The sequence below is a fragment of the Podarcis tiliguerta genome, assembly GCF_965153285.1.
Source record: "Podarcis tiliguerta genome assembly, chromosome: 8".
NCBI classification, from domain to species: Eukaryota; Metazoa; Chordata; class Lepidosauria; order Squamata; family Lacertidae; genus Podarcis; species Podarcis tiliguerta.
In genome coordinates, this window is record NC_139541.1 from 61,865,656 (window position 1) to 61,889,437 (window position 23,782).

General features: G+C 43.3%; 1 protein-coding gene and 2 long non-coding RNA genes across 3 annotated transcripts in view; 1 reads left to right on the plus strand and 2 right to left on the minus strand.

Annotated features, from left to right (window-relative positions):
* LOC310684855 overlaps window positions 1–3,591 on the minus strand; it is a 34,747-nt gene extending 31,156 nt beyond the window's left edge. The window contains exon 1 of the long non-coding RNA XR_014514881.1: window positions 2,727–3,591. This is a non-coding gene — a long non-coding RNA (uncharacterized lncRNA). The remainder of the gene's footprint in view (window positions 1–2,726) is intronic.
* Window positions 1–23,782, minus strand: part of LOC310684850 — a 231,750-nt gene that overhangs the window by 71,931 nt on the left and 136,037 nt on the right. The gene's annotated exons all lie outside the window — the stretch shown is intronic.
* On the plus strand, window positions 130–22,663 carry DHDDS (dehydrodolichyl diphosphate synthase subunit). The gene is made up of 9 exons (XM_083455867.1): window positions 130–230; window positions 4,939–5,050; window positions 6,545–6,661; window positions 7,229–7,371; window positions 12,861–12,977; window positions 13,531–13,632; window positions 16,867–16,981; window positions 19,816–19,923; window positions 21,024–22,663. Exons 2-9 carry the CDS (start codon window positions 4,988–4,990, stop codon window positions 21,258–21,260), a joined length of 1,002 nt encoding a protein of 333 aa, XP_083311993.1. The 5' UTR covers window positions 130–230; window positions 4,939–4,987; the 3' UTR covers window positions 21,261–22,663.

Genomic DNA, 23,782 nt, shown 5'->3' on the forward strand with positions numbered 1-23,782 from the left:
GATTTCCAAACGCGCGCACGCGCACTCCCTCTTTCTCTGAGGGGCCAGGCCTTGGAATCCTCCTCCCCTCCCGCGAAGGGGCGCGCGCTCGCCGCGCACTTCCGAGACGGTGACGTAACTCGGAAGGCGGGTCGAGTCACAGTGACATATACGGAAGGGCACGTCACGCTCCTTTGCAGAGCAGCCGCCGCCGAGTCTCCAAGAGGTGCAACTTCAGACCCGGCAGGCGGGTGAGTGAGAGGAGCGCCTACTGGTCAAGCTCAGCGGGGCTTCCTTTGGAGCGACTGTCCTGTAGAGACAAACACGCAGGAGCCCTTCTTAGTTGGGAAGAAGGATCGGGCTCTTTCTGCTCCCTGCGGTGGTTTTGGGGGTTCCAGTGCCCCCTCCGTCTTGGGAGGGGACCCCTTTCAAGGTGGAGGGAAGAGAGAGGGCCCCTCTTCCAGGTCGAATGGCTTTTCTTAGTTTGTTTCCGTGGGTGACATGAACCGTATGTTCATCTTTTGGAAAAGGATTCGCCTGTTGCAGTGCCAAAAGAGTTTTTGTGGTGCCTTAAAAGATGAACGAATAAACTGCGGTGTGAGGTTTTGTGGTCTACAGCGCTGTTCCCTGGGATGGGTTTGACTCTTGATGAATCTGGTGAAGTGGGAGAATCATAGCTCAGGGGTAGAGCATCTGCCTTGCATGGGAACAGGTCCCTGGTTCAACCCCATATATCCTCAGGTGGATCTGGGAGAGACTGACTCCCACTGCCAGCCAAGTGTAGACGAGCTGAGCTAGGTGGCTCAATGGTCTGGCTTGGTATGCGGCTTTTTCTGAGTTCCTATGAATTGTTCCTAATTGGTCACTCTGCAATCCTAAGCATGCCTGTTCAGAAGTAAGTCCTGTTGAATTCAATGGACCTTTCTCCCAGGTAAGTGGGGTTAGGCTGACAGCTGAAGTCTCTTACAGGGCATGAGCCTATTGTTTTTACTCTTTCATTGATGCTACTGCTGGAGATTTATAGAACAACTCTATATGGAAAGTAATCCCCATTCTGGGTCTCACTCTGAGATAAGTGGGTATAAGGTTGCAGTTTTTCTCCTGCCCTAATCTGCCCCCCCCAACAGTCCAACTATATGTAAAAAAAAAAACCATGAAAGAATAACATGATCCTACATTACTCAGAAGTAAGCCCCATTTAATTGGACTTTACAGGTAAGTTCCTAGGATTACAGCATATCCTACTTCTAAGTAGATATGCATAGGGTTGAACTGTTAAGCACTTTTTCAGAAACCCTGGAACATACTAGGGAATAAGGAAGAATCTGTTCCAACTGTAAAGGGTTTCATCTTTGAGATACTTTATAGGAAGGATATAAATATTGATGATAAGTATGGTCATTCATGTGTGGTGGTTATGTGTATATTTGTTTACCTATACACAGAGAGAGAGAGAGCGCTAGGAAGTAGGGCCTAAGTGGGAATGTCTTGCTTCCACTCTCTTCATTTAGTTGGGCCATGAAAATGAACCTGCTTTATGATTTCTGTTTTTAAAGGTGGGGTTCCCCCTTCTCCTTCTCCTCCTTCTCCTGTCATGGGAGAGGTGACAATAATTACATCTTCCTCTTTTGATGAAATACCTTGTTTTTCCCAACACCCTCAGTAATTATGAGAAGGACGGGGGAGTTTACCGACACCTTTAGAGAAGTTCTTCCCACTACCTTTTTCATATTGCAAAATAATCCATATGGATAGACCAGGAACTTCCTGGGTGTGTTCAGAAACTCATACAAGGAATGGCTAGAGAAACTCCAAAAATATATATTTTGAAAGAGGACTAGGCTAGAATGCTTCTTTCTGATGTGCTACTTTTCTGCATGCAGGGAGTTTTGTATCATCATTATTTGTGGGGAGGAGCAGTCAATAATGCGAAAGATCTTGCCTTGTAATCTGAAGTGGAACACTCCTAGGTTTGCCACTTCAGTGAAAACTAGGCTACATTTCTTCAAGTTTATTTTTAGACATCTTTTCCAAATGATTCTCAAAGTGGCTCTCAAGAGCAGTAAACAGAGCTAAAAAAATAAAGCAGAAACGCTGATATATTGATGACTAACACCTCCATCATATTTCCAGCTGTGTTAATCTTGTTGCAGCAAGAACAACAAAGTCATGCGGCACCTTAAAGACCTAACAGGTTTATGATGGCATAAGCTTTCATGAACCACAGTTTGTTTTATCAGATGCACAAAGTGTTATCCTGAGTTACAGGTGTATATAGTCTTCATATTATATTACTACTGTATAGTCATAATTATCATTATGGATTGTATTAGTCACTTTTTCTCAGAAAGGTGAACATGAATTGACCTACAAAATTAAAAGCTAGTGTAAAAACAAGAGGAAAAATAACCTAAAATATTCACCAATATTTCTGTATAAAACAGAAGATCCAACTCAACCCCGCTCTACTAAAAGAAGCAAAAAATTAAAGTCCACAGGTCTGGGTGAATAAAAATGTATTTGCCAGGCACCTAAAACAGATAGTGATGGTGCTAACATGCCTCTCTGGGGTGAGCATTCCACAGACGGAGCCGCCATTTTTTATTTTATGGAGTACAGCATTCCCTCCTCTTCTGCTGTGTTCTAACCCCACCTCAGCCTTTTCCTTCCACTGCCCCAGTAGTAGCCTTCCAAATAACCCCACTAAAGTTATTAGTCTGCCCAAAACCAAATGCACACCCTGTTACCTTGCTGGGGGTTGGCAGAAGAAGGATGAATAGCTTCGTCCCTCTTGCAGCAACCTACTACATTTCTGTGCTGAGTGCAGAGGAGGGACGGGGGGCACTGCATTCCTCCTCCTACTTCATGTGGAGTTCCAGGTCTCCTGTGGCTGCTGGGCAAATGTATAAAGACAAGGCACTGTCCAAGAGAAGAGAAACCACTGAAACAATTGCTAAGAGAGAAGGCAGAAAGCCGCCTCCCCCTTTGCCCCAGTACTACTGCTAGAGGGGTTGCTGTTACTGAGGGAGGAGATTTGTAACTGACATTGCAGTCCAGTACATGTCTATTCAGCTCCATTGAGTTCAGTGGGACTTTCCCAGGTAAGTACTGCAGAATTGTACCCTGAAACTTTCTTTTCCACAGCAACTGGTTGGTGCAACAATAGTCAATTAAACCGTCTTCAGCCTTGCTGGCTACATAAGGAATTGCTGCTTTGCTGCAGGAGTTAGTTCTGAATTCTTATTTATTTGCACATAAAGGGTGGTAAAAGCTTTGTGGGCAGTACTGTATAGGAGCCCATGAGCTTTGTACATGCCCATGGACTCTTGCACAATTAGCAATGCTAGTATGGCAGGGCCATCCTCTGCAGAGATTAATTTTATTATAGTGTTTTAAAATATATTGCTCTTCCATGAAAATTGCCTTGCATAAGAATACGCAATTGAAACAGAAATCCAAACAAACCTGAAAGCACATAGAGGCAGGTGGATCTTAAAAGCCAGGTTAATAAACAGTAAAGGTAAAGGGACCCCTGACCATTAGGTCCAGTCATGACTGATTCTGGGGTTGCGGTGCTCATCTCGCTTTATTGGCCAAGGGAGCCGGCGTTTACCTTCCCGCCGGAGTGGTACCTATTTATCTACTTGCACTTTGACGTGCTTTCGAACTGCTAGGTTGGCAGGAGCAGGGACCGAGCAATGGGAGCTCACCCTGTTGCGGGGATTTGAACCGTCGACCTTCTGATTGGCAAGCCCTAGGCTCTGTGGTTATACACTGGGCCAATATTCTATCATATTACAATCAATAAAACTTCAAAGGTTCCTCCATAACTGCTGTGAAACAAGGCATGGTGACCCTGGGGGCCTCCAGATGCTGGACTCCCCATCAGCGCCAGCCGGTATAGTGAGCAGTTGGCCATGATGAGAGTTGTAGTCTAGCAACAGCTGGAGAACCAGAGAACCTTCATTCCTTCTGTTATGGATCAGTAAGATGCATGTTCATCCAAAGACGACCCTGTGTCCCAAAATTCCGGTGTCTTCAGATTGTATTTTAAAACATTCCTGTTCACAAAGGCATTTGATGGCTGAAAGATAACTATTCCCAGCAGTTAGTTCTAGTTGGCATCCGCCTGTCTTGGGAGACAATGGAAGAGTACACCTTTGTGGGTAAAGTCAAACCATTGGAGACTTACAGCACTCGCTGGGGCTGTACAGACCAATACGGGAGAGACATGTTTTGTTGAGTAGAGACAGATGAAATTGTCCGGTTGTGCTGCTGCAGGTGCACCACAACATTTCTTCTCTCTACTCCTTCCAGCAGTAATTCTTCCTCTGGTCATTGCTATGGATACACGACCTGACTGTCTCCTAATAGTGCAATTGTCTGCAAGGGATTCCCATATGGCGGGATTAATGTTGCCAGCCTCCATGTCACCTTTGCAGCCATCTTTGTAACACAGAGATGGTCTGCCAACTGACCTGGTGCCTAAAGCCAACTCCCCATAGAGCAGGCCCTCGGGGATTCTGCCACCTTCCATTCTGTAGACGTGACCAAGCTAGTGTAGATGTCACTGAGACCAGAGTGTTGACATGCTGGGAATGTGGGCTTGGGAGAGCATATCTTTGTTTGAGTCTCTGTCCTGTCAAGTGATACCCAAAACCTTCCTGATGCAGCTCATGTAGGTGGTGTTGAAGCATCACTCCTGGCAGTTGTAAGTTGTCCACAACTCACTTCCACAAAGCAGTGTGCTCAACATGCAAGCCTGGTAGACCTTCAGTATTAACTCGAAGGATATGTGACTGTTTTTAGATGTTCTTGATGTTTTTGTTTTACTAATTTGTTTCACTGCTTTGTTTCCCACCCCCCAAATCCTGGGCTTCTTTGGGATGAAGGGCAGGGTAGAAATTTAATTAATAATAAGGATGAATAAAACTTTTTTTTCCTTCCCATAACTTTCAGGCTCTCCTTTCTCTTCAACTTAAAAAAGTTTGCTTGAAAAGGGAGGACCATGTCTTGGATAAAAGAAGGAGATTTGTCCATCTTGGAGAGATTCTGTGCCAGTGTGATAAAGGTAAGTGTTACGCTGATGCTGTCACAAGTTATTTGACTTGGATGCTTGCATGTGAGTTTTAGAAGTATTGCTGCATGTATGATGCTATAGGGCTTGAAGGATGAAGAGCTGAATCCTGCCGGCAACCCAGATCCCCTATCTTGTAGGCCATGAGACCTTGCGAAGCACCGCACATCGCGATGTCATATATGACATTTAGGTGCGCATGCTTGGCCAGAACAGCCTTATGGGCCAAATGGGGAGGCCTCATTAAGCCCATGAGCCATAGATCCCCACCTCTGCTATAGCGGAACACCTCTGGAAATTCTGGTCCTAGAGTCTCTCCTGGAGAACCCCTTTTCTGCAGTGGCATTCCTTCTCTTGCCAGTGATCTCTCATGGGCCAGAGCTAAATATAGGCAGGGGCACCCACCTCTGTCTCCCCCCACCCAATAGTGTACTGCCGAGGGGACAGACAACTTAGTATTCTCTAAGTTCTGTAGTGATCACTTTCAGAACTCCGTATGTTTCCTCCCTTCAGGCTTCCCACCTGACATGGTATTAGGCTAAGGGCCATGTATTGTCTGACCAAGAGCTGCAGGTTCCACAGCCCTGCCGTATAGCTCTTTAGGCCATAGGCAGGAAGGAATTTCAGGCAGATAAGTGAGTGGGATGGTGGAGAAGGGTTGGCTGGCTCTGCCTGTCCTCTGCACCCAGCACAGAAACAATGTGGGCTCCTGCAAGGAGCACAGAAATCCCTGTTCCTCCTCCACTATTCCTCAGCAGGTTGGGGTGTGTGTGTGTGTGTGTGTGTGTGTGTGTGTGTGTGTGTATTTGCAGGTTGCCAACCTTTATGAGCATATGAACAAGGCTGTCCTATGGTGCTCTTAGATCTGCTGGGATTAGGCTCTGGACCACCTTTCAGTTTCTGTGTTTTTGTTCTAAAACACAGCAGTTATTATTTTTAAAAACCTGTAATTTGGGGGGGGGGGAGTAGAGGTGTACTGCTGACTTAATCTGTGTCACTTTTGTTCCTGCACTCTGCACATAGCTGTTATTTTCGGGCTGTCCCCCCCCCACACACTTTGTGCTCACCTTTAGGGAGGGCAAGCCTGAGTTCATGCCTTGTCCTGGTTTGGGAGGCCATTAGCAATACATTCTCATTGCCCCCCCCCAAGCAAGTCTACCCACTCACGTCTATTGCTGTGACTTATTATTGCTACCACCCGCTTGCTTGCCAGACAGAACCAGTGGGCAGACAATCAGTGGGCAGCAGGTCTTTATTTGCTCATCCCTTCTGGGCCAGAATGAGGCACAGGTGAACAAGCAAGAATAGGAGGATCGGGTCCAGGTGGCTCTTGATGGAATGTGGGCTATCAGCAGGTGCCTGATTCTGCTGACCTTTGATCTCTGCCCTGGCTCATGATACATGCTTAGGCTGAAATTGAGTTTGATTATCATTTTTCTGACAGCTTATCATTTCTCTGCTTTCTCCCCGCCCCCCCTTTGCATTTAGGCAGGCCCAATGCCCAAGCACATCGCCTTCATCATGGATGGCAACCGCCGTTATGCTCAAAAACACAAAGTGAAAAAAATAGAAGGACATTCACAGGGATTTGCAAAACTAGCACAGGTGAGGAGGACCTTTTCTAGACAAGTGGCTGTTTAGGATGCAAAGGCCGAGATGGTGGCTTCAAGACTTGGTTCACATTTGCCTTGGCTAGGTTAAAATGTGTGTGTCTAATCACCCTGTTCTTTTTTTCTGTCTGCCTGGCCTCAATTTCTTCCTTTTGAGGTCCAGATTAAAACTGCTGACTTTAATCTTTACAGCCTTAAATGGCTTGGGACCAAGTTACTTTATATACAATTTTCTCCCCCTCTGTACTTACCTGAACCGTAAAAGCTTCAGGGGCTTTGTTTTGGGTTCTCTGGATGAATTGAGGTGGGTAACCTCCAGGGAGAGGGCCTTTCCAGTGGTGGCACCCCAGTGGTCATTGGAGAGATCATTTGATGAGCACAAAGGGAGCAAAAACTACTTATTTAGCAGATATCCGTAAATCAAATGGGGAGAGAGGTTTGCGTGTGTTTCTGTAACCCACCCTAGAGCTATTTGATGAAGGGCGACCCAAAAACAAAAATTTAGTTTTAGTGATTAGTTTGTTGTCACTTTGGCTTTGAATAAATATCTCCTTTTCTACAGACACTGCAATGGTGCTTGAGTCTGGGTATCCGGGAAGTCACAGTCTATGCCTTTAGTATTGAGAACTTCAAGCGATCCCAGGAAGAAGTGGAAGGCCTGATGGAGATGGCAAGGCAAAAATTTACCCGTCTTCTAGAAGAACAGTAAGCTCCTTCTTTCTAACCTTCCACCACAACCTGCAAGTCCAGGGCCGGGAACCTGAGACCTTCCAGTTGTCATTGGACTCCAAATTCCATCAGCCCCAGCTAGCATGGCTAATGATCAGGGATGATGGGAGTTGTAGTCTAGCAAGATCTGGAGGGCCACAGGTTGCCCTCATTTGCTGTTAAGGAACACGATGTATTTCTGCATGCATTTAATAGTTAGGCCTGACTTGAGTCATCAGTTCTGTCACCAGCAGGAAACATTGAATTGTATTCAACTGACTTTTACTCAGAACAAACCAATTTAAATTAATGGACCTAAGTGAGTCAAAGCCGTTCATTTCAGTGGGTCCATTCTGAGTAAAAGTCAGTTGGAAAGAACCCATGAATTAATCCTGCATTAGAACATGATTTTTGCCCTGGTGGGGGAAATTGCAGTAAATATACTTGATTCTAAAGTAGCTTTTCTGTATTGTCTCAAAGGCAAACTCTTGGAAGCAGGGTTTGGTTATTTGTTTTACATATTTATAACTAGCCATTCCCACAAATGTTCCCAAGCCAGTTTACCTAAGCAAAATATTCATTTCATTAAAATAAAAATAAGACCCCACTGAATAAAAGCAATAATAACCTATATAAGCAGCATAAAATCATTTGGTGGAGAGAGAAAGACAGTTTAGCAGTTTAAACAAATTAACAGGCCTGGGGAAATAGAGGTCTTTGCTGCTGCCAAAAAAAGACATCAAGGTGGTTGCCAGGTAAACATCTTGGGAAATTATTCCATAATTGAGGTGCCACCACTGAAAAGGCCCCATCTTCATTACCTGCCTGCCACATTTCACCTAGTAATTTGGAGAAAGACCTCAGGTGAAGATCTTTAGAGTCTTGGTAGGTACATATGGAAACAAATGTCACACTAGTTGTCAGTCTCCTTAGTGACTAAAATTTTTGTATAATTCTACAGGGAAATGGCTGAGGTCTCTGTGAACTGACAGATTAGTAATTGAGGATATGGAATATTGCTGTGCTTGAACTTATTTTTGGAACAATACCTTCCCAAAGTTTCATCCATTTATTTTATTTTCAGTATATAATTTCAAGGGCATAAGCTTTAGCAGATTAGTGTCTACTTTGTGAAGTGCCATAGTAGGCACATTGTGGGGTGATGGTGGATGGAGGTAAAGAAAATCTGGTCAACAGTGACGTTGGAGGTAATTGAAATGGAAAAAATAGAGACCGTGACAATTAGAAGCTTAAATGTACATGCATGGGCCAGTTACAAAGCAGTGCTGATCACATAAACATTAGTAGGCTAATTAACCCCTGTGGTGATAATATGAGAGCAAGAAAGAGACCTGCATCAAATTATTACAATTTTTGTGATCATTTCTAACATTTATTAATTCATAATTATAAAATTATTTACATACCATTCTCTTGCAACAAACCAAGGGGATGTTTACCAGCAAATCTCTTCTTTTAAGTGATATTTTATTGAACTGTTTTAAATTATAAAGCAATAAAGTGATACAAACAAAAAAAGGCACAAAACTCTGTAAAGGGGGGGAATATATGAATATATACAACAATACCCTAACCCATACATTCTTTTGTAAATTTGATATTATTCTAACACTAATGTAAATATTAATAGCCTACCACATTTTATATAAATGCATTCCAAATATTATCATTTATCCAAGCAGAGTCTACGTCTGTAAGCAGTCTGCTCATCAGTTGCAAGTATTATCATATTATCAAAAGGAGATCGTGTATCCGTATCAGTCTCTTGGCTATTTTTGTTGTCCCATTGTTAACTTCCTGCAACAAATTAAGCTAAGAAAGCTGGAGGTATAATATTTATAGATATGTTATTCATGTTTCTGCATATTTTTGCGCTACGAAATAAAATAAAACTAGCCTGAGCTTTTAGAGGTCTTCCTGTAAATAGCTGCTGCTTGACTGTATTACAGCTGTTAGTGGTACCAGGATAAAAAGAGAAATTTGGTTGTGTTTTGAATTTTACAGAGTCAAATAGACCATTAGTGTATATTGACAGAGCAGCAGAAAGAAACTAGAGTACTGGGTACTTACTGGGTTCTTTTCAGTTCTGTGCTGGACTATGGAGAGTTTGGAGGATTATTCCACATCCTTGTGCTATTATCGGGATGAAAATGGCCATTAGGAATCGAGTTTCCACAGGCTGCAACAATGCCTGCTTTCTCAAACACACAGTTGACCTGAAGAAATACAGTGGTACAGAAATACAGATACGAACGGGATCTGTTCCAGAGCCCCATTCGCATCTAGAGGTAAACGTAACTAGCGACGGCACGTCTGCGCACGCGTTGCTTTTCGCTGCTTCACATGCGCATGACGTCATTTTGAGCGTCTGCGCAAGCGGCGAAACCCAGAAGTAATGCGCTCCGTTACTTCCAGGTTGCCGAGGAGCGCAACTCGAACACGCTCAACTCGAAGCATATTTAACCCGAGGTATGACTGTACTTGATAGAATCTAGCATCTAGAGATGATGCTGGACTCTCAGTTCCCTCAGCCCCAACCATTGGTGCCCACAGGGCCTCTGGGTATGGTCTGAAAATACATGAGGACCACCATCTTGCAGATTCTGAGCAAGGCTCTGATCAGTGCCTGGATGGATAATAATAATAATAATAATAATAATAATAATAATTTTTTATTTATACCCCGCCCTCCCCAGCCAAGGCCAGGCTCAGAGCAGCTTACAAGCAATAATAAAAACAAGATGAATGATTACAACTTAAAAACAAAAATAAAATACAACATTAAAATAATGGAACATTAAAATATTAAAATGTAGCCTCATCGCAGGAGGAGAAGGAAAAGAAAAAAGAAAGAGAGGGAGGGAGGGAATCAAATTGGCTCCAAGCCAAAGGCCAGGCGGAACAACTCTGTTTTACAGGCCCTGCGGAAAGAAATCAGATCCTGCAGGGCCCTGGTCTCATGAGGCAGAGCGTTCCACCAGGCCGGAGCCAGAGTTGAAAAGGCCCTGGCTCTGGTTGAAGCCAATCTAACTTCCTTAGGGCCTGGGACCACTAGGGTGTTGTTATTTATGGACCTTGAGGCTCTCCGTGGGGCATACCAGGAGAGGCGGTCCCATAGGTACGAGGGTCCTAGGCCGTGAAGGACTTTAAAGGTCAAAAGCAGCACCTTAAATCTGACCCTGTACTCCACCGGGAGCCAGTGTAGCTTGAAAAGCACTGGGTGAATATGCTCCCATGGCAGAGATAACAACCTGAGAACCTCATGTATGCCATGAGAAAAGAAAGTTCTGGAATCTGGAGGGGCACAGGCTTTCCTACCTATTATTGTTATTGTTATTATTATTATCATTATCATTATCATTATTATCATCATCATCATTTAATAATAAAATTTATATACTGTCCTTCATTACATAATAAAATACAAAATAAAACACAAGTAAATAATTAAATCAAAGTTATTTATCATTGAGATGAGGGTAGCATGATGGTTAAGAGAATGAGCTGAGAACAAGGATATCCCCAGATTAGTCAGCTGTCATGAATTCAGTGGTTGGTTTGGGGGCAAGCTCCAAACCCCATTCCCACTGCTGTTTATATAGGGATAATCGCTGTAACCTACTCCACAAGATTGTGCATAAGGATTACAGAATAATTGTATGTGGAATGTAAGAAAAGAAAAGTGTCATATGATAGCTATTACATTAATTATAAAGTATGTTTCATACTGTCCTGTCCTGTACTTGAAGTGAAACTTCAGGGTTTGCCAATTGCTGACTGGTTAACTATGGGAAGAAAGGTTGTTTGGACTGGAATTATTAATCCAACTGGCTGTAACCGGCTAGCTGGTATATAATTTACATTGGGAAAAGTGGCTGGGGAAACCCAGCCAGATGGGCGGGGCATAAATAATAAATTATTATTATTATTATTATTATTATTATTATTATTTATTGGGAATTTTTATATTTTCAAATTATCTGTTGGTATAAAGCAAACTTTATTAATTGGAGCAGTTATATCCTTCCCTCCACTGCTCTCCTAGAGCTAAGATCTGCTCACAACCAAAACTCATTTCAAATGATACCATAACACTGATAAGAGGGACAGCCAGTAAAGGAAGTAAACAGAGACCCAAACAGCACTCTTGGAGCTTCAGTGTGTGTCCTTCCTCCGAAGTGAAACAATTAAGGTGCTTAATTTGTATATTAAATTGTCTAGAATCTTGCGGGAGCTGCTCCAATTTAGACCAAGATGAAAGTAAATATAATTCTAGTCTAGGGTGGGTATGAACAGCCTTCTTCCTACTGTAGCGTAAACCTGATTATATGATTTTTTTCTCAGGTTACGTCTAAGAAGAGTGGGCATTCAGTTGGGACCCTGAAGGCAATAATTTTTATTGGGGCTCTTAGCCAGTGGAGCCTGGCGATGGCAGGATTGAGCACCTTTGCCTTCCACCCTAGGCTGAAGCAAAGTGCAACTGTGTAGATACCCTGGTCCCCTCTTGTAAAAGTCAGTAGACTAAATTAATTAATGTTTCCCCATGCAATGGGTTTGAAAAACCAACACCCACACAATACACTTCATTGCTGTTCATTCACAACTCATTAAAGTACTGTGGAACCTTGGTTCTTAAACTTAATCCATTCTGGAAGTCCATTCCAAAACCAAAACGTTCCAAAACCAAGGCGCACTTTCCTGTAGAAAGTAATGCAGAATGGATTAATCTGTTCCTGACTTTTAAAAACAACCCCTGAAACAGCAATTTAACATGAATTTTACTATCTAACGAGACCATTGATCCATAAAATGAAAGCAATAAACAATGTACTGCAGTCACACAACCAACCAACCAATCAATCAATAGCTGAACTGGGTTCCACACAGTCACAAAAACAAAACAAAAAAAAGCCACAAAAATGCAAAATAAATAGCAAAAACAGACAGACCTCAGTGTAACACTCAGAACGGAAATGTGGCACTCAAAATAGTCAGCATAACACTCAAAACAGAAGCGTAACACTCAAAACGGAGCATGTTCGGCTTCCGAAAAAAGTTCGCAAACTGAAACCCTTACTTCCAGGTTTGCAGTGTTTGGATTCCAATTTGTTTGCGTACCGAGGCGTTTGAGAACCAAGGTACCACTGTAAGCTGAAATCATGGCTGCTGGATGATATAGTAAACATCTTTGGAGCTTTTGGCAGGACAGTTTCAAATGTGTTGCTGTCTTGTCATTGTTCACGTAGCCCCAGATCCAACTCTTGCTTGCGTGGAAAACCCTTGTGACTTGTATTCTTCTCTCCCCCACTCCTCCATGTGTCCTGTTGCAAGATGTAAGCAGAATCTCTGAATAACTGAGTGTCGGTTAATATTGACTGTATACTCTATGTGCTGGCATTGCTGGGGTTTGTCTTGTCTGTTGTGTGAGTCAAATTCCTCCATCCTCTTCCTCTTCTCCCTTTTAGGGAGAACTTGGAGAGACACGGTGTGTGTGTTCGTATCCTCGGGGACCTGCCCCTCCTGCCGAAAGATATCCAGGAACTAATTGCCAAAGTTGTGCTGGCAACGAGGCACTACAACACGTGAGTCCTGTTGCAAAGTCTTGCCATTTTAAAACATGGTTTTTATTGGAGTCATCACAAGACCATAAAAGCAAACAGAACATCAGTAGGGGCATGTTTGTCAGATGTTTGAACGAAAACCAAGTGATCATTCATTACTCTCATTGTGCATGTCTGTATTTAATGTCAAAATGGGGCAGGGAGGTATTAAGTCAGGCCACTCCCTGTACATAACCTCTCTGCAATTGTATCAGAAACCCAGGGCCCGTCCATATCTTGGCTTTGTGTGGATTATGAACCCTTTGTGCTTCCTTTAATTGTGTAGTAATAATAATAATAATAATAATTAATAATAATAATTATACCCCACCCATCTGGCTGAGTTTCCTTACAGAATATATAAAATACAATAAAGCATCAAATATTAAAAACTTCCTTTCAGCTTCCTTTTAGGAGGAGATTCAAAATAGACTATCAGTTTAATTGGATGAACTCAAGTTCAGCTATGATAAGAGAGGGAGGAAAGCTTTCTTAACACCGTGCGTCATTTTTCTTCTCTCTTTATTTTTAAAAGGTGTTTTTTGAACATTGGTATTGCATACACATCAAGACAAGAGATTAGCAATGCAGTGAAAGAGCTGGCTTGGGGAGTTGAAGAAGGACTGCTTCAACCCAGGTAACCTTGCATGTTTGATTTCCGCAATGGGGCTGCTGTGGAAGCATCCACTCTGTGGCATACCATCTTCAGTCCCAGGTTGAATTCTGTTCCTTAGGCTTGGCAGAAGTAGCTGGATCATCATAGTGCTGACTATCGGGCCCTTGTGCCCACATGAAGCCAGATTTTCCCATCCCCCACCCCCATACTGCTGCCGCCGCCACTCCTTGGAGCACATTCCTGTACACTGATTGGCTGGCCATTGTGTCAGTCATGAAGAGCAGTTTTCAAAGCATGAAAACCTTTTTTTAAAAAAACCAAAAAAATAAACCAAAAAACACCGGCAACCTTAAAGCACTAAGCAAACATTGGAGGGCATAAATACGCAAGGCTCTTGGAAATGCAAACAAAGCAGTCATGAAATCCAAAGCCTCAGCGGAAGGGCAAGCTGGCAGTCAGGACTTGAGTCGCAGGCTGTACCTGTGCTGCTTAGGGAAAGGTTGGGGAAAGCAAAGCTCAGGCTGCAGGAGGAAAGCTCATGCCGGTTACAGTTTTCCAGTCTGTTTGTACACAGCCATAATAATACTTTCGCAAGGCTAGCCTACATGGTGCCCTCCAGGTGTTTCTGGACTTCAATTCCCATCAGTCCCTGCCAGCATGGACAGCGGTCAGAGATAATGGGATTGTAGTCCACCAGCATCACACTGACTTACTCCCAGTGACCTACACCTCTTCCTCATCTACATTCTCCACTGCAACTGTCTGGGCCTTCCCGCAGAAGTCCAATGCCATTCTGAAACCCCTTAAATGTTCTTAGAGAAGCAGTGGTGGATTTGGGGTCTCAAATTTCAGCAGTGCCCTGGGTGATGCCAAATTTCGGCACCCCTCCACCTCTCGCACTCCATTCTGAATCATAGTTGCCGGGGCCCGAGGCCCGTGCCAGTGCGACCAAACCTCTTGACAGAAGTCACGTGTACTAAAACTCAGTGTGCCACCTTTCTGTCTCAAATACCTGCCCATATAGCTTTTTTGAAACCAAGCAAAACTATTTGAAAAACAAAAGAAACACATAGCAAGCAAATGCTACAACAAACAACATGAAACAGACCGCTGGGTACTCAATAGGAGGTTGCTAAGCAGTGCTGGTGATATGTCCTTTCTCTCAATGAAAACTGATTTTCAGCTATTCAAGCCTCAAATCCTCATAAGACCCCCTCCTAGTGGTTTCCTATAGCTCATGGGGGTCAGAATGGAACTCGGCAGCACAGTTGCTTCAGGGCCAAGTGAAAGTCCCTCAGTGCTACATTCTGGAAGTGGTCCTGCAGATGGGACTGGAACTGCCACAGTACTGCACCTCTTGACTTCCATCTCGCAGAGCCCCTTCAGGAGGGGATAGCATTGTGGACTGTATTGAAAGATGCTGACTGATCAGTGTCACCCGGGAATGTCTTGCATTCTACACCCACCACCTGGGCACAGTCGCAAAACTACTATTTTGGGTGTTGGAGGACCATTGGGATGCAGTGGGGGCTTCTCCACATACAAAAGTATTCTGGTCATTGAGACCCATAGGAATTTTTACATCAGTGGAGCAGGACCACCTTAGCAGTGGTGCCGTTCTTGTGGATTTTGCTCCTCAAGAGGCTCACCAGATGCCATCCTCCTGTGCTAGCCTTGTATTTAAGCACGAGTCTGGTAGCCATAGGTGATAAGGATTTGCATGTAGGCAAGCACATGGAGTTCCATTTAGGCAAATGTGGACTGGGGAAGGAGGAGGAGCACCTCCACACCTGGCACAGAAACCCAAGAAACCAAATCAGGATGAAAGAGGATGAGCAGAATTCTCCATCTCTCTCTGCCAGCCCCCAGGAGGCTGGTGACACATTCTGCATGCTAGTTACTCTTATTCACAAGGCTTTTCCATGCACTGAGATGGTTCTTTAGAACTTCCCTGTTCTTTCAAGTCTCTGGAGGGCATGAGGACAAAACACAAGTGGATTTATTTTAGGTTTATGATCTTACAGATGTCATGGTCTTAAATGCTGGTACACTTTGTATTGTCTTTTTGTGTTTGTGGTTGTAACTATGTTGCATTTCTTCTTCACCTACTTGGTGCATTCTTCTGTGGCGGAAAAGTAGTATTGAAGTAAGAAAGAAAAATAAGTGCCATAAACAAAGAATGGGCAATTAGGCATAGTGCTTGTATAGATTCAAGAGTTGCTTGTTTTTTTATTTGGAGTTTCTAATCTCCCTTGTGCCCTTTAGAATCTGCTCCACACTTTAGAAACAATAATAAAATGAGTCTGATCGTATATGAAACATGTTTATCAAATGTATCTTGTGCCAGTTTACTCCTTACCATCCAAAGCAAGTTCAAACAAAGTCCTCAGTGCTTTCAGAAAAATGCTTGGAATTTGCTTCATGGGGAAGGCAGTTTCCTAAGTGGGTAGGCCATGCTGCTCTCTGTGCCCTCCTTTTCTTTAAGGAGATTGGCACTTGGTTGGAATAATTTAAAGTTAAGATCCAGAGTGTTGGCATGTTGCAGTATGGTAGCGCTGCAGAGAGCTTGCTGGGGAGACCATGCATTAAAAAGGGACTCAAAAATAACTTAAACAAGGTTTTAATAAGAAAAACAAAAACTCCTTTTACACTAAATACATTAACAAGCAAACATCACCCAACCACCAACCCATCCCCCAGGGTAATGGGAGAGCTAGGTGCTGCTCCTTATATACTATACCCAATTGCTGACACAGCTTAATCAATACAACTCAGCAGCACCTGCTATGTTTCACAGCTGTAAAGCTGGGTCTCATTATTTTGCTCTGGCCCCTTAAAGACATACACATCGAGTGGAACAATGATGAACCTTTACATTTAAAGAAACCATTCAACACAGAGGTGCAGAAATAAGCACATGGTGCCGTCTTTCTAGTCTTCATGGCTAGGAGCCTCACCACTGCCTCCTAGCCATAATGATGAGTGTAGGCTACCCCTGAATTCAGAGACAGTAAACCTCTGGATACCAGTTGGAGGAGCGACAGCAGGTGAGGGTTGATACCCACGTGTACCACTTATGGAGTTTTGCCATAGGCATCTGCATGGCTGCAGTGTGTGGAGGAGGATGCTGGAATAAGTGGGCCTCTTCTTCTTATTCTTCTTTGCCTGATCCAGAAGGTCTTCATGGTCCACCTAATGTGCATTCCACTTGGTAGATAAACATTGCCTCCCTAATTTAAGTTTTGTGTCTCTTAGTGATGTATCAGAGTCGCTGATCGACAAGTGCCTGTATACCTGTAAATCTCCTCATCCAGACATCCTAATAAGGACTTCCGGAGAAGTCAGACTTAGCGATTTCATGCTCTGGCAGGTAACAGTGAACTGAAATTACCCATGAGGTTGGAAGAGTGAGATCCACCTCTCCTGCTCTGCTTGGTCTTGTTTAGAAATAATTTAGCACTTTGGCTCTGGGGATTTTGTTGTACGGTTTCAGGAAAGATTTTGCGTTTCAGCTTTGGGGGTGGAATCTGAATCTCTCTGCATTAAACCATTAGAATAAAAATACATTCGAAGATATACAGTCCTGCATCACGTACTGGAATTCCAGTGTGAACAAAGGAGCTGTCAGATCAGGGCTAAATGTTGAGAGTCAATGTCAAGCTTTAAAAACAATAAAGCCACTCCTACGGACTCCAAAAATCTTGTTCAGATATAAAACTGATGTAGCATAAATGACTGGGTCATGCCTCAAAGAAATCTTCTGAAACAAAAATGTACTTAGAAGGCGCCTAGGCAGCTTGATGCTGGTGACTGATTTCGGCTGGGAACTGATTCCAGAGAAATGGAACTGCAGAACCAAAAGTCTGGTTTCTAGTGCAAGTTAAGGCATATGGTACTCTCAACACTATTGCATCTGAGAAGAGCAGTAGCTTGGTAGGGCTATATTGGGCAAGAATGCTAAAAGCAAAACCTTGAACTGTAACACTAGCTAGTGCAGCTCCCTCAGCAGAGGTGTTTTATGGTTTCAATAGAATACTTCAACAACCAACCTAGCTGCTGCATTCTGCACTAGCTGCAGCTTCTGGATTAAGCTGCATGCAGGTGCCAGTCCTAAGCCATGGATATGCCTCTGAATATCTGTTGCTGGGAGGTTTGTGGACTTCCTACTTGGCCACTCTGAGAACAAGATGCTAAACTAGATGGGCTTTTGGTCTGATCCAACATAGCTCTTCTTCTGATACTGCTAACATTACAGCAGGAGTGGCCAGCCTATGGCCCTCCAGATGCCACTGAAGTCCAGCTCCCAACAGCCCCACCTTGAGTGGTCAAGGACAATGGCACTATACCCCAGCAGTGTCTGGAAGGCCGCAGGTTAGCTGCCCCTGAATTACAGCTTTCCGTCTTATGCTAATCCTTTCAGGATTCCCCCTTTGATTTCCATGTCCCGTTTGCTAAGGGACCTCTTCACCCCATATATTCCTAGCTGGCAACTGTACCCCTCAGCTGGAGAATTCTGGGAGTACCACATGTCCCAAAGGTGCACTTAGTCTGTACCTAGAACCTGGGCTTTGAGTCTTGCAACTACAGCCTTCTGGAATCGGTTATCAGCTGAGATTAAACAAGCACCTATCATTTTAATGTTCAGGAGGCTAGTGAATTGTGTAGGTTGAATGTGAAGCAAGTGCACCCCTCACCCTGCTTTGCAAATGCCAGGGTCATTCTACCTGCTGGTTTCCTGCAACACGATCCTTTTCCCGGCAGAAAAGGAGGGGGTGTGCTTTGCTACAAAAAGGACTGCAAGAAGCAGGCCTGCAAGAATCTGTGCTCTTTGGCCTGCATTAGAGTTGGCTAACCTTTTCCAGGCAGAGGGCCATGTGGACCCCATGGTTGTCCAGGAGGTATGGCCAAAGTGGGAAAATGTGCACAACAAGAACTGTAGTTCTCAAGGCTGCCTTCCAAAACATTTCCCCCATAATGTCGTTTTATTATTTTTATTGTAACATAAAAAGTCTTACTAGCAAACAAAAGTTCAGTAGCAGGGTATCACATCCTACAATACAGAAAACAAGCAAGCAAACAAAAAAAGGATAAGAGGAAGAAATGGCAACACACCAGTCTAAATTGAGGCATCCATATTTCCTGAGCTGGCGTGGATGGTGAATGTTGGGCATCTAAGTCCAAAGCATGTGAAATAAAATCCCACCAGCAATCTGGATCATCCATCCCTCTGGATAAACAGTGTTATCCCCACCACCACCCCTCCCTGCAATAGCTGAAGTCCATATGTTCTTAAACCATCCTGACTGCAGTTAGCATCCATGCCAAAGGTTGTTTAGAGAAACAAGCCGCCACGTTAACAGTCATCCTGTTCTGTAAAGACAATTGTGGGGAAGCTTGTACGGGTGATTTAATTATTTTAGATATTTCTAGATAAAGTTGAGACTATTCAAAACCATTGTTATAAGTAAGTGTTAAAGTCATTGTTTTAAAATGGACCATTTGAACTGGGGTGGGGGTGGCTTGGAGGGACACAAGCCATTTGTCATCACAATAGTACAGTGAGGGACCTACATGAGCTGTTGGGGTGGGGAGAGGAGAGGATTTTTTAATTTCTTTTTTTATGGAGAAATTTGGAGGGAGCCACAAATATCTTTTGGTATCACAGCAGGGAGCCCACTGGAGTGTGTGTGTGTGTGTGTGTTAGAGTAGACCACAGGTTGTCACCTCAGGCATACATCTTTAGAGCTCAATGCCCTTCCTTCTCCTACCCCCACCCCAACTTTTTAGAGGTGTAGTGTTGGACTGATCATGCTCCCTTCACTGCCAAAAGGATATTGAGGTGGAATGGCAATTGGTATTGGATGTGCACACTCTAGAATGAGTCCTCACAGCCTCAGTCCTTTCTTTCAGCAGCAATGGGGAAGTCACTTTTCATGACTGCAAAGGTCCTAGTGCAAAGCTAAACACCTCTCTGCCCTGTTTTCACATTCTTATAGTAGAATTTTGAGGTTATAGAATTCCAGCATGGTCCAAAGTATCTGCACATAACCCATGCAATCAATGAATAGGAATGTATGTAGCATATGGATGAAAGGCCTTTTGTGGGTTTGTGCTAGAATAATTTCACTGGCCAATGTTGCTTGATTCTGTGGTGTTCTTCCCTCTGCGGGCTGCCTGTTAAACTCCTTGTCTTTCTTTCTGCAGACATCTCATACATGCTTGGTTTTCCAGTCTGTGTTGTGGCCAGATTACTCCTTCTGGAACTTGTGGGAGGCTGTCCTTCAGTTCCAGATGAACTACAATGCTTTGCAGGTAACACCCGGAGGGCACAAATCTGAGGCAAATCTGGCAAACCCAGAACTCCCCACCAACATATTATAAATATTAACTGACTTTCTCAAGACTTAAAAGACTGGGAATTGTGCCAGTTTTTTAAAAAGGAAAAAAAAAAACCTTACTGCTTTAAAAGCAAGTATTCCCCATCTCAACTGTAACACTTGAGCAAAAATTCTTTCCATCTTAGGTCATTTATATATTCATGGGCTGAACATAAGATTTAATAAATAAGAATAATATAATAATAGATCCCAATTTCTGGAGATCAAATTTTGAGTAGGATTTAGTGAGGTCCTCCTAGTTTGTTTTATGGGTAGACCGTTCAAAGCTGGTAAAAATAAGTTTCCTAATACCAAAATGGTTAAATATATGACATCATCATAAAAGGTAACTAAGCCCAAATGTGCCCCTAGTGAAAATGGTATTAGGTGATCTAGAAACAGATTTAGACTGGGTGATGTTTAGTGTTCATCATATGCAGAACAAACCTATTGAAATGGTTCTGATAGCTTTTCCATTGTGGGTAGATTTTAAAGTGGGTCAGATGTCTTCTTCTGTTTCAGTTAAATACTAGTCAAAAATCAGAAGTGCAGAAATATTTGATAGTGACCAAATACACTGAATTTTTGCATGCAGCAAGACAAATGCATTTCCATAGAATGGAATGCAATTGCTTGGTGAGAGTGTGTATGGAAGAAAAATAATTTTAGGAAGAGGGAGCAAACTCTAACTTTGAGAAGCATCAGGGATTGGGTGTTCTTTCTTTGCTTGCTTGCTTACTTGCTTGCTTGCTTGCTTTTGGGAGCTGCTGCATGGTGGATGGAGAGGCATTTGGGAACCAAACAGAAGCAAATTTCTCCAGCAATTTTTGCTTCTCTATTCCAGGGAAGCCAGTGAGGTGCTTTGAAGATGTTAAGGCGCACACCACTCTCATCAGCCTTGACCAAGTGGCCATGCTGGCTGGGGCTGATGGGAGCTGTAGTCCCGCAAACATCTGGACGGCACCACATTGACTCTCCCCCATTGACTATTAGGCTTGCTTCATTTTCACCAACTCATATGCCATTTCTTTTCAGAAAGCCAGGGATTTGTACATGGAAGAAAGGAAGTGGCAGCAGATGGAAAATGACAAGATCTGTGTGCTGGAGAAGCTGAAAGAGGAAGGTTCTGCATCCTGTACAGATGCGCAGAGACGGCGGACTCTCCTCCAGGAATGCAGAGCTAAACGGGAAGAGAGAATCCAGAATTTTTTGCAAGCCCTGGAGAATAAGCACATGGACATCCTAGAAAAACTGAGTATGGCATCAGCATGACAAAAAGGAACTTGTAGGGCCAGGAGTCAGGTGCAGGAGAGGAAGGACATGAATCAAGTTACAAACAGTTCAACCGCTGCCAGTGGTCTTCACTTGTTAATGGGAATGTAAAGTTTTGTTTCCCTTGTGTGTTCTCAGTAGACATATACAAGACTTTACCACCTATGTTTCTGGTTGTTATTCAAGCTTTGGTTGGGGATGACGGTGTCTGAAATAAGTTTATGCTTATGTGGGTTTATAAAGGTAAGCAAACAAAGAGGACAAGCTTGAGTAGATGTTCTTGGGAAGGTCTGTCCTTGTTTCACTCCCTCTTCCCAAACTGCAGTGTTTCGGTGCCTCAGCTAAACAAGTTTCCTTAAACTTCTTCGAATTCTGAAAAGTTGCTTGCCGTGCAGGGAGGGGTGCAGTTGTGGAAAGTGGACAAGGACCCTGTTTGCATGCACACAGACAAATGGGTGTCTAGTTCTAGATGGGCTTTTTGATGCCTAATTAGAAGACTGGCTGTCCCATTAAATAAAAATAAAAATTCTCGTCTCAATTTTCTGTGTGTGGCCAGAAACAATAGAATTGCCCTAATTTGGTGAACCTGCGTACTTGTGAGGCTCTACAAGGAAACATACATTGCCTGCCCCGGAATTATTTTGGCATTGTGGTACATAAATTAATAAAAACTAGATTGGGAGAATGTTTTTTCTGCTTGGCTCTGTATGTGCTACAGAGCTTTGGGCACTCCAGTTTGCTGGAGGTGTATCTAATACAGGATACTCTGCTGTCTCTCTGTGTGTGGTTTTTTAAGTGTTTTACTTTCAGATGGCACCAGAAAATTTCATTTTTTAAAAATAAAAAACTTGCAGATTCAGCATGCTGGATACAGTTGTGAAGAGGCTGATTAAGGCATCAAGCCATGAATAAAGCAATTTTGGGGGGGAGACAACAAATTTTAAAAATAAGCTGAATATTATTAAAAGTTTCAATTCTAAAGCTATGTGAATCCAAAGAAGAAATGTGCAGTTTAATTATCTTTTTAAAAAATGGTGAGGATGAGCCAATTGTCAGAGAACTGATACTGTAAATCATCAAACCATTTAAGAATTGTGTCCTTTTTCGATGCAAGTAGTTAAGGATATATACAGAAATACATGGTGACCAATAAATTATGGGAACTTTGTTCTCATACAGTGGCTTTACCTACTGTTAGAAGCTGAATCTTTATAGCTTTTATGATGTCTGAAACAGCTGTTTTAAGAAAGACCTCAAATTCTAAAGGGAATGTCTCTCCTGTTTCTTGAACAGGGCATGCACATAACCTCCCAGCCATGTGTTATCTTTTCAGAGGTGGGAAAGAATATTTGTTAGTAAATGTTTCTTCTGCATTAAAAACTTACAATCAATAAGTTGAAAAACGTGAATGGTTGGTTCTGTGGGAAACAAGAGGTCCAACATCCTTAATAAAGGTGTTTCTTTGTCTACATGGTTTAGAAGTAGATGTTGGCACACCAGTCCAAACCCCCTCAGGGGTGGGCAGCCTCCAGTGCATGGGTCAGTTTTGGTGCTTCAGGGAATCCAATTTGGTTTGTGGTGCCATTTCCCCCCAAAATCACAACCACGTGTCCATCAGCTGATGGGCTTTTTAAAATCCTGCTGGGTGTTACTTCACCAGTGCATTCCCTATGGGGAACATGCTTCCATAGCAGACTCCTGCAGGGAGCCTGACTGAACCCTGAGTAGGTGAGCAGAGAGTTCAATCCTACTTGGTGCTTCACCACCCCACCCCATCTCATGGGTCAATTTTTGATAAGGGAGTGGGACTGCCTACCAACATATCACTTCCATCATGATAACAGATGGATGGGTGATTCCTACTTACCTGCCAAAAGTTGGTCAGTGGGGTGGGGGAGATAATGACCTGGCTCACTGGGTGTATGCAGAGCAGTTTGCATCAGTGTAGCCACTGTGGCATCCTATGCTGGCAAGCATGCTAGCTGCCGGTTGCATTGGTCACACATCAAAACTAGATTACTGTTAAATGTGCTGGTGGTGGGATGTTGTGTCTCTGAATCTTCTGAGACCTGATGTACAAGATGCAGCAGCCAGACTACTGCATAGTGTTTTTGGAGCTTTTTGCTCTTGATTTACATCATTTGCACTAGCTCCTGGTCTAATTTCAGGAGCAATTGAAAGTGCTGGACACTTGCCTTCATAGTTCTCAACTGTGTGAGACCAGTATACCTAAAATACAGTCTGCTGTCATATGATCCTTTCCAGTGACCAAAATGTTTGGGTGTTTGGGAACTCCTTGGTGGAGCGTACTCAGTTCTGGCAGGCAGGCTTTTGGACTGGATGGCGGATCATTTTGCTGGATTCCGGTTTTGTACTAACTCTCTGCTGCTTGCTTGTTCTGCACCCCAGCCTCACCCCGGGCAAACATTTGTGCTTTGTGATTTTAACTCTTTGCCTTTTTAAAGCTGCCTTGGGTGGCTCAAATTATGAATGAAAAAGGCATTCAACCACCCTCTAGCAGA